General features: G+C 49.9%; 1 protein-coding gene across 1 annotated transcript; it reads left to right on the top strand.

Moving 5' to 3' along the window:
- Positions 1–558: 558 nt before the first annotated feature.
- CCDC177 (coiled-coil domain containing 177) lies at positions 559–10,730 on the top strand. Its single transcript, XM_075754229.1, has one exon. The coding sequence runs from the start codon at positions 559–561 to the stop codon at positions 2,479–2,481; it is 1,923 nt and encodes a 640-aa protein (XP_075610344.1). The 3' UTR covers positions 2,482–10,730.
- The last annotated feature ends 522 nt before the right edge of the window (positions 10,731–11,252 follow it).

Below are 11,252 nucleotides of genomic sequence, written 5' to 3'. Positions count from 1 at the left end.
ACCGACAACACCCCCTCCCCCAAACTCCCCCCCCCCCGGCCCAGACAGACACCGTGCACCCCCAGCACCCCACATTCACGGCCAAACGCGCCTGCGCCACAGCCCAAACATACTGCAGAGGCTCTGAACGCACCCCGCCGTCACCCAAACACCCCCATCACCCCAAACGCCCCCACGCACACCCCCATGCACCACCCACGCACCCTAAAGACTTCCCTCATCACCCCCCGTGTCTGAGCACATGCTCCCAACACCCCTTCTGACCGCCCAAACATATCTCCCCGCCCCAAAAACACCCCACCCCCGGCACCCCCACCTTAAACGCTGCCTCCCCCCCAAAAAACACCCCACGCAACCTGTCCCCCTCCCTCTGCAAACACACTCCGGCCGCACTCCCCCAGCCCAGGCACCCCCCGGTGCAGACGCCGCGGCCCCTTCTCCAGCTCCTCCTGCCCGCCCTGCCCTTGCGCCTTCCCTGGGAGACAAAAGGGGTCCGTGCGCCCCTCTCGCCCGCTGCCCCGCTCACCCGCCGCCGCTCTCTCCCTTGCAGGCCGAGCCATGGTGGAGCCGCCGGCTGAGCCTCCCCCGCAGCCCTGCCCGGCAGCGCCCGGGGGGGCAGCGGCGGGAGCAGCGGGGGGAGAGCCGGCCCGTCCCGGGGAACAGTCGCCGCTGCTGCACCTGGACCTGTACAACTTCGACTGCGCGGCAGCGGAGGGCAGCCGGTACGTGCTGACCAGCCCGCGGTCGCTGGAGGCCTGTGCCCGCTGCGCCGTGCGGCCGGTGGAGCTGCTGCCGCGGGCGCTGGGGGAGCTGCTGCGGGAGGCCCCCGGGCGCTCCATGCGGGTGGCCGCCGGCCTCTACGAGGCCTACGAGCGGGAGCGCCGCCGCAAGCTGCAGCAGTGCCGGGAGGAGCGGGAGAGGATTATCCGGGAGGAGAAGAGGCGCATCCTCGCGCCCCTCGGCAGCCTGCCGCCCTCGCCCGCCGCCCGTGTCGCCCCCCGGGCCGCCACCGCTGCCGCCGCCAGTGGGCCCCAGCCCCTTGGTGGGGGGAAGGCCAGGGCATCGGGGGGCGCAAAGGCCAAGAGCCACTCCCTGGACTCGCTGCAGAAGCGCCGTGAGGGCAGCTGGGGCAAGACGTCCTCTGAGTCGGGGGCCTCGTCCTCCTACAGCGGGGAGAGCCTGCGGGAGCGCGGGGGCAAGGGGGGCGGCCGGGGCCGAGGGGGAGCCACCGCCGCTGCCAGTGGCTCCCTGCTGGGGCGCAGCTTCAGCCTGGGCGACCTGAGCCACTCGCCGCAGACCGCCCAGAGAGTGGAGAGGATCGTGAGGGAGGTGAAGAGGAGGAAGGGCCTCTCGGAGGTGCCCGAGAGGGACAAGAAGATCGCGGCGCTGATGATCGCCAAGCACCAGGAGGCCAGCCTCCTGCGGGAGCAGCGGCAGGCGGCCCACCTGCAGTGGGACAGCCAGCGGCGCCTGGCGGAGCAGCGGAAGGAGCAGGAGGAGAAGGACAAGCAGAGGGCCCTCCTGCAGGGCCAGCGGATGTGGGAGAGCCAGGTGGAGAAGCGGCGGGGGAGGCTGAGCCAGGAGCAGGAGGAGGCCACCCTGCTGAAGCAGAGGCAGCGCCTGGTGTGCGAGGAGAGGTGGCGGGAGCAAGCCGAGAAGCAGGAGCGGCTGCGGAGGGAGAGGCTGGAGAGGGCCATCAAGGAGGACAAGCAGAAGAAGCTCCATCAAGAACACAACCTGAAGGCGAAGGAGGAGGGCAAGAAGGAGCACCGCGAGCGAGAGGAGCAGCTCCTGCAAGAGAAGCTGTCCACGGCCACACAAAAGAGGCTGAAGAAGGAGGTGCAGCTGCAGAAGGAGAAGAAACTGCTCAACCAAGCAGAGAAACTGAAACACGAGGCCTTGATCAAGGAACTGGCCAAGCAAGAGGCAGAAGAGAAGGAGATGCTGAAGGCCTCCCTGGAGATGAGTTTGACCAAGGCTCAAGAGAACTATGAGCAGCTAGTGGAGAAGAGGAACCAGGAGCTGAGGGAGAAGGCCAGGCGGGAGGACATGCAGATCCAGAGAGCCAAACTGGCAGCAGAGAAGAAGGAAAGAGAGCAGAAGGAGCATTTGGAGGCCCTGGCTAGAGAGACAGAGAGAAAGCTCCAGCATGCTGCCCAGGTGGCCGAAGAGGTTGTTCAAGAAAAAGCCCGCAAGGTGGTCTTGAGTCGTCTGGAGAAGGAGAAAGTGCAGAAGATGAACAAGCAAAAGGTGGAACAGTACGAGGACTTACGGCGCAGGGAGATCCTCCTCTCTATAGAGAGGAAGTTGGAGAGGAGTGAGCAGATCTTCAAAGAGAAGAAGACGGTCTTAGAAAATGCCAGGTCTGTTGCTCGAGCATCCTTCCATGTCCGGGAAAAGGTACGGGAGGAGACTAACATGCGCACCTTTGACAAGATGGCCTTTGAAGCAGAACTGCATGCCCACCTGAACAAGAAATGAAAGATCTTGTCACGGACAAGTGGGAATACATCACCGGTTGTCCATCCTAATGCATCAGAAAGCTCCTCTGCATTAATATTGAACATTTTAAAAAAAACAACCACCACCCTAATTTCTTATTTTGGGGGAGCAGGGTACCGCACAAAAATGTGGCAGCTATTTCACATACTTTGTAAAATATGATTTTGTTCTGGGTGTGTTTTAAGGACTGACCTCAGTCATCTTTACAGAGGGGAAGTGAGCTTTTGTGTCCTCCACCCCACAAGCACATGCATTTTCTCAGAGAGGGCTGCAGAAGTCGTCTGCTTGAAGCCTGTGAGTCTACACTGGAGCTGACCACAACTGCACTCTTTGCAGCTGGAAATGCAGACAACAGAGACTACTGACTACCAGAGCATACTGGCTAAGAACCAAAACCACCCCAGCTGATTCTGGCTTGAGTGACAGGCATTTTGGTTTAAGTTAGGGGACTGCATTTTCAAAGCCACTGCACTCCCATGCCGAAGGTGAGGAGGGCTGGGGTACAGAATGCCGTAGACCCCCTGGGTGCCCCTCGCCTGCTCCTGGTACTTAGCAAGAGGAAGCACAGATCAAGACTCTGTAACACCATGTAAGTAGACATTATGATCAGAGCTGGACAGAAGCTGTTAGAAGTGCTCACAAACAATTTCACTTCTGCTTGCAGCTGTTGCCCCTGCCAGGTATCCTCACCTCTCCTTTTCCTCTCAAAGTTTCTCTTACAAATGTCTGTACAATTTCTTCTTTTGTTTTGGAGGAGGGGGAGAAGGAGAGAAGTTTGTGGGCAATACACAAAATGTCAGGCACCCACACAACCCACTTGTTCCTTAAGATAAAACAATGAATGAACCTGTGGAAGCTGGCCTTCATGGCAAACGTGGATCATTTGTAAATGAAAATCTGCAAACAGATTGCATAGAGAAATTGCCACTGTCAGGAATTCTCAAAACTCGAGGAGACCCTCAGCAACCTTATCCAACTTGGCCTGCCTTGAGCAGGAGGTTGGACCAGGTGTCCTCTAGAGATCCATTCCAACCTAATGGTTCTATGAGCTGCATAAAATGAGATGTTCATCCAGTTCTTATCATAATCTACTGAGCAGGGCAGCATTTATCTGTCCACTGGTGCTAACAGTTGTATTATAAAGGGCACAATAAAGAGTAGATGCACAAAATAAGGTACATTACAGGTTCTCTGAGATGAGAATCATGGCTTTGTTATAACTCAATACCATTTAGAGGGAACTGAGTCCTTCTGCCCTTAATGCACTTGAAAAGTGAAAAGCCTATACCTACGCTCCGCACACAGCATTCAGTAAGACAGCGGTCTGCTCCAGGTTTCCACATTTACTCTCTGCTGGGTTGCAGTTACAAGCACACATCCAAACCAGGCACTTTCTGCTGTTTTTTTTCTGGCCCTGGGCAGTGCCAGCTCTCTGTTCCATCATCCATGATGCCGTGCAGGGTTGCTGTGGTGATGGCATCAGACCTGGAGCATGGGGGAGAAGCAGCAAGAACAGCCAGGATCTTGGTTCCTTGTGGATGTCTCTGACATAACAACACAGTAGAAGAGAAAACCAGAAGAATGTTGACATATGGGACAGACATGCAGTCCTGCATGCATAGATTGCTTACTGGAATTTCCCAGGAGGTGACAGCAGGTCAAAAACCTCTCACAAGGCTTTAAGGTCTTAAATGAACAGCACCAACAACAGTAGATCAAGCACACCTCGGTGCCCTGCAAGACTGGAGACTTACACAAACAGCGTTGAAAATGAAGCAATTAGGGATTTTATTTGAGTTTGATGGGACTTGCTCTTCTTTGAACCACAGTACAATTGGCGCCATTGAGGGCAGGCAGCGTGAAAGTAGGAATTAGGGCACCTGAGCGACGTTTGCTCCATCAGTCATCAGCTCACTGTGTAATGCCAGGCGAGTCCTCAGGGGCTGGGCTTGCTCCTGTTGATATAAACGGAAGCAGAGTCAGGCTCTTGGGATTGCTGAGAAATAGTAACACTTGGCTTGGCAAAAGGCTTCAAAGACTTTTGGACAAATGATGCTAACAAAGCACAAAGTACTATTTATTTATTTATTTATTTATTTATTTATTTGAGTGGTTATTAAAGTAAAACATATCCGTTGGTGGAAAGCACTAATTAACACCAAAATCTAAAAATATTGACAGCTGCATTACTGTTTCCAGCTAGGAGTTTGTCCCCTCACCTTCATCCTCAAAACAGCAATCAGTTTGAACAGTGAAACCAATCCTGCTGTAACACCAGACAAGGTTCTTGATAAAAACCAGTCATCTTCACATGTTGTTTGTACTGCAGTGGTCCATGTGTGCCCTTATAGCTGCAAAGACCTAGAAAAGAGGTGCTCAGTGGCCCAAATCCAGCCTGCACAAACCTTCTCTTGCTCCCTGGCAGCAGTAGAGTTGGGATAACACCTGCAGTGACTCCAGCATAGCCAACATTTCATCTTGTTTGTAGCCTTTGGGGCTGCAGAGAAAGCCTGCCAACATGCGTGTGAGGGCTCTTGGTCCCCACGGCATCACACTGAGGTTGAAGTTCACTGCTTGATCCATTTAGCAGAGGCCAAATGGGCAAAACAGTGGAAAGAAGGCAAAATGTTGTGGGCAAATGAGCAGACGCAGTCTCTAACTGGAACAGCAGTTTTTCCCTAAAGGTCTACCGCAATATACCTGAAGGCTTTGTCCAAACCTCCCTCTGACAGGGAATTTCCAGTGTAGACTGAGAACGTTTTACAGGCCAGGAGACGTGTCTTAGCCACTGACTGTAATTACACCTGGGGGTCCATCTCCTGCTGTTGAGTTTGACACCTCGGGGCTACAGCTGAACTAATCAAAACACATCTACATGGTGGTAATTGGATTGGCAAACTACCGTTCCTATACCATGCAGTGTGCAGTTCAAGTTTTGAGTGTGCAATCTAAGAAAAAAATATTTTTTTTTCAAAAGATATTAAGCTGTGTATGGATGTTTTTTATTTCTGTAGTGGTTCTAGTCCAAAGTCTGTGAAAGTCAATGGAGTTTGTAAGTTGTTTAAAATTGCGGCGTGGAAAATTAAGTCAGCAAGTTGGGTGGAGGAGGCATGAGAGGTATTTCTTGGGTCTGCGCTTCTGTTTATTTGCGAAGGAGTTTTACTGCTGGATTTCTGTGGGAACAGAATTTAAACCCTGGAATACATGTAAAAAGTATGGCCCTTTTAGATGAGGCTTGTTTGGTGGTTTTGATTTTGAGCTGCAGGCCAGGGAGAACTAAAAATCAAAGCAAGCAACATGTTACCTCAGCGCAGAAGTAGATCACGGCTTATTTAAAGCAGTGGAGGAGTTCATGACATTTGGTTAGGTCCTGCGGAAAGATAACTTAGGTTGGTCCTCTCCTGGGATTAGAAAACACATTTTAGGCTATTGCTATATTATGATCATAAGGTTGCAATGAAGACCTTGCTTCTAGGCCATTTGCTTGCATGCCACAGAATGACCACTAGACCTTGAAATATCTGCACTTCAAAAGCAACAGCAACAAAAGGACAATTACCAGTAAACTTTTGTGACCGGTAACACATCTTAGATCCAGCTAGCATCAAATTCCCAGGTTTCAATTCCTAAACACTTGGAGTGTAGCTCCAGGTTTCACATTGGATCCCATAGATCTAATGGGACAACCCAAAATCCGGATCCAGTGCCACTAAACATTCAAATCTAAAGCCAAACACTGACATGTGGACACACCTCTAACTGCACTTAAAAACCACTCTCCTGCTTACTACTGCCCATTGACTAGCACTACGGCTAGAAGTTGACCTGCTTGAAACCACTCTGTACATTTACAGGATTTCTGGAGTTCAGATATTGAAACATTAGGGAGAAAGACTCCAATATCATTTAAATGTTCTAAAAAGAATTACAGGACCAAATCCCGGGATTTATTCTCAGGTAAAACTCCCATCATTATATACTGACATTTTGCATAGTGAGACAACATGATGCAGTACACAGTATTGGAAAAGAAGAGTGTCACACTGTTGGCTGTGGCAGAATAGGACAAGTAATTTCAGAGGCCCCACAACCATGCAGCCTGGTTTCCTTGGGCGGTGGGTGCCCTGTGATTCTCACTCCAGTGAAACCAAGGCTGTAGGATGAGTTCATCTTGTATTAGACACTGGAGAACTCGCATGTGGGGGAGAACCACTGACTAAAGAGTGGTTTCTTTTGCCTGAGTCTGGATGAATGTTTCATACATTTTGAGTGTTCACAGACTCTCTTGTTTATGTGGATTGTCTAGTTTTTAACAGCATCTGGGCTAAAACTGGAGCCCTTCAGTGCTAGTGAGAGTGCCAACAATCTCTTCTGCATGCTGCCTCTTCACACAAAATTCATCACTAAAACAATCCCTCTGTCAAGGTTGAATTTGGCAGACATGTTCAAAAGCTATTAGGAGGAGGAGCTGTACCACCACTAGTTAATATTTTACAAGGTATTTTTTAACCCAGTTTATCATAAATTGTTTCACTGTGTGGATAAGGGAGATGTGAGGATTGGATTTCTCACCTTGGTTACCTACTGTGTTTCTCTTATGATGGTTATGGAGCTCCAAGCTCATTCTGTGCTAAAATTTCTCCTGATGCCAGGGGAATTCTGTTCACTAAACAAATGCTGAATATGCAATGCACACAGGTCTCAGAAGGGACTTACTTCAGTATGCATGTCTTTACTAAGCCAAGCCCGGACAGGGAGATGGGGCAAACAGAATTTGCAACACAGAGTCCATCAGCCACTAGTTTTCCAGAAGCTCTGCTAAGAGCAGCCCCAGAGGCACCTCTGCTAGCTGTCATCAGGGAAGTGACTGCCCCAGGGAAGTGACATCTTCTGCTTCCTTACTGACCTCAGAGCGAGCCAGGCTGATCACATCCTACCTGAGGACGGCTTCTCATCACCACCAGTTGTTACAGCAAAACGAGAGATTTGCTTTCAGCTGTGGGTGTTCTTCCTCTGGTGGTGAAGACAAAAATGTAATAGTTAGAATGCTATTTTGCAAGTCTTTTTTTTTTTTTTTTTGTTTGTTTGTTTTTAAAGCAGATGCAGAGAGGTGTAAGGACAAGACAGAAAATTTAGATGCAGCACACTACAGGTGATGACTGTGGCTCTCTTCGCACACAGTTCTGCTTTGCAGACCTGACTGAGACTGTGCTGTTGTCTGGTAGAGCAGCCACCACATCCAGGAGAGCGGAGGTGCCCTGGGAGGGATCTGCCTGTTCTCAGATCACACAAGCTCCCTTCAAAGAGTGCAAGTTTAAGCTCATTTAATGCTTTGCTGAGTCAAGGTGCTAGGGAATTAAGTTTGTTAGAATTCAACTTAGCTGTCATAGTTGTAAAAGTAGGCTGTCATAGGCAAAGAAGAGAAAGACTGGCTTAGCCCAGTCCCTCTGGAAGTGAACCCTGTGACATTTACTTTGCAGCACAGTACAGGCATGTTCTAACGTGAGCTGATGGAGCCCCAAGACAACTCCTTGTGGGAGTGCAGCCCCACAAGCCCTTGGCAAGCAAGTAGCACCCCCTGTAAAGAGCCAGTACTGAGACACAGTAGGAAAATCATAATGCTTCTGCTTCTAGGCGTGATGTGTCTCTGCCTTTCTTTCTGGTAAGATGTTACTAGATGATGTTTTGAAGGGAAAACCCTGGGAAGAGGAAAAAACGTAAAACTCTTCTGTTCAAGATACCTGGAAATACATTCTCTGTTTATGTAGAGCAACCAGCACTTGGGAAGACCAGTGTTTGGAACCCTTATAATGGGATATGCTCAACATCCCATAGGCCTCTCATGGCTAGGGCATAAAAAAATTCAGAAACACAAACTTATTATTGTAAGATTGTAGCCTAAAAGGACCCAAATAATTCTCTGGCAAGTTTGCGCTCATCTCCTACATCCCTGCCATTTAGAAAGAAATCCCCCTGCATTACAAAACCACTCTGGTGGTAAGAAATACCCAGTATTACAAAACCACACTGCCAGTGCTGTTTTGCTTTACACAGCTCCCCACATCCAATCTTGGGACCGGGCTGTGAGGTAAACTAGTTATCGCCCCCAGCCTATGTACAGGAAAACTCAAGCAGAAAGAACTGATGTGACTTGCCCCAGGCCACGCTGGCACTCCGTGATCTAGCTGGAGCTCTCACTCACGTCCTCCCTGTTCCCCAAGCAGCCCTCTAATTAACTGCTCTGGGTTGCAAGGGAAGGATGTCCCCGTGCTCCTGCTGTGGCAAGCTCCTCTAGCTCCTGCGCTGCAGCTGGTGCTTTAAGGAGGATGAAGGTTTTAAGGTGCCTGCCTCCACTTCTGGGCATTGCCCCCAAACCTTGAAGCACTGGAAGGGTCCGTAAAATTTCTCTTCAGGCTTTCAAATGGAGGGCCTGAAGGTGAGTGGCACAGATAAGGCTGCGCCGGGAGCCCAGGACAGAGGCAGGGCAGGAGGAAGGTGAATTAGCAGAAATGGGCAGGAGCTACAGATGGAAATGTTAAATGAAAGAGCAGGCATGGACTCAGAACCCTTATACCATCCTGGCTGGCTAGAATCACATCTATATGTATGACAGCATACAACAACACTTTCTTTCAGTACATTAAAGTTAGAGGGCCCAGTTCATCCCATTAGTTACCTCCCTAGAGCCAGCAGAGTTACTCCAGGAATTAATACAGCCTAGCTACATTAACCTTTTTATTATTTATGTAAACCACAATGCCTTGGGATAGGTTATGCTTCTAAGAGCCTCGTGGAAATTTTCCCCTGCCTGCACTGTACCCGGGCAATAGGATGGCAGGGTCACATACCAGTTGGTATTTTTAGGCACAGTGACAAGTTTGTCAATACCCCGTGGTGCACGCTGTGTTCCTGGGTGTTTGCAAAGCAGTGTCTGCTTAAACGGCACAGCGCAGCCGAGGGGAACAGCAGCTGGCACAGAGGCACCTTGTCAGACAGTAAGCTAAACAGTGGGGAGTAAGAGATTTGGCTCTGTGTCTGTCAGATGCTATTGGGAATGTTTTGGTTTGTAAGAGAGTGATGGGATAATTTCTTCTCCTTTTAATCACCTCCAAAGTAAGCTGTGCTATTTTTAACAATTATTTAAAGATTTACAAGAGATGGGAAAATAAATGAGGAAGGGAGCTCAAAACACAGATGTGTAGGTAAAGCAGAAAGCCATTTTGCCTTCCCTCCTGAAAAAAGCCCTGAGCATTACGCCAGCAGTGGAGAGTTTTGTTAAGTGCCAAGTTGCGCACATTTTGTTAGACCCTAGGAGAGGGCCCGTTCTGTTCCCAAGCTTTGCTACCTGTGCACCTGTCTCCTGCCCACACTGAACAAGACAGGCTTCACATTTGCCTCCCAGTGACAGCTGTTCCCTCAGAGTTGAAGGAAAAAGAGATCAAAGAAACACAAGGTGAGATCCATGAACAGAAAGACAGTATTTTCACTGTAGAGGGACCACTCTACATCCTGGGTGGGCTCAGCCCACATCTGACATGACGCCCAACGGAGGAGTGACACTTTGCTCTCATCAGGGGATTTCTGCAGCCCTCACCCAGACACTAAGAGCCTCTGTACCATTTTGAGCTCCCACCAGATTCAAGTTGTCTTTATTTCCTAGCCAGTTTGGCCCTGAGGCTCCTGCTCCCATTGCCTACACCCACAGCTTGGTACCTGGGGAGCCAGCCACACGGTGCAGCCAAGTCTCCGCTTGTCTGTAGAGGCTTCAAGCCAACTAATTTGCCCAGCTCTTCCTTAAACTGAGGCATGCCTGTGCATGAGCAACTACAGGAACTGTCTGAATTGAAGCTTTGGGCCTTTGGGGGGTGTAGTTCGAAAACCTACAGAGGAACTAGGATGTCATAGCATAGCAAAGGGGTGCTACTGCTTGATTTTTGGGGTGACGTTGGCAGCCTAAGATACATCCACCCTACCACCACTGCAATGACTGCCAGTGAGGTGTGGATATAACCAAGTCAGTGTTAAACAGGCTAGCTCGGTCACCACTAGCAGTTTAACAGTGCAGTGCCTAGTATGGTCGAACTGGTCCAGTATTCTCCAGCTTCTCCATATGGGCTTTTCAACCACCCTGAGCCCTACCTGTAAATTCTTAACTAGCTTATATAGATCTGCATGACCTGTTATGATAGAAATTTTAGATAAATCTTAACAGCTCTGAGTCATGATATTGCTTTCTCTGCTAGCAGTTTCACCTGCTGCTGTAGAGGAGGAAGTAAAGCCAGGGAGGATTGTTTCAGTAAACCAGAGCTGACCTGCCTGTTCTCAGAAAATGGTAGGCAGGCCAAGGGATACTGCAGGGCTTTATGCAACACTAGTTAGAGCACCTGACATCTTAGGTTTGCTGTGGATACCCTCCATATCACTTTACATGGTAGCTGTCGCTCCAACTCACATCTCCTGGCTGCTGCAGGTCCTCATATTTTCCAAGCAGAAGGCACTGTCTTGTAACAGAAGTTTCCTACAACATTTCAAAGAACCTGCACATACCTCTTTGTACAGTCAGGTATTTCAATGCATTTTATTTACAGTTCCATCAAAAAATTGTGGAAGTGGAGATTCCTGAAGGCAGTGATGTTCACATCCAGAGCTACTGTCCTCTCTAAGTGTCTCTCTCGGATCAGACTACACTGTGCCACTCTATAGATTTCTTGCAGCTCCTGCAGTCTCTGGGAACCTGCAGATCCCTCCCT

This window comes from Balearica regulorum, chromosome 5 (assembly GCF_011004875.1).
Source record: "Balearica regulorum gibbericeps isolate bBalReg1 chromosome 5, bBalReg1.pri, whole genome shotgun sequence".
Classification (NCBI taxonomy): Eukaryota; Metazoa; Chordata; class Aves; order Gruiformes; family Gruidae; genus Balearica; species Balearica regulorum.
This window is presented reverse-complemented; position numbering and strand designations above follow the sequence as displayed.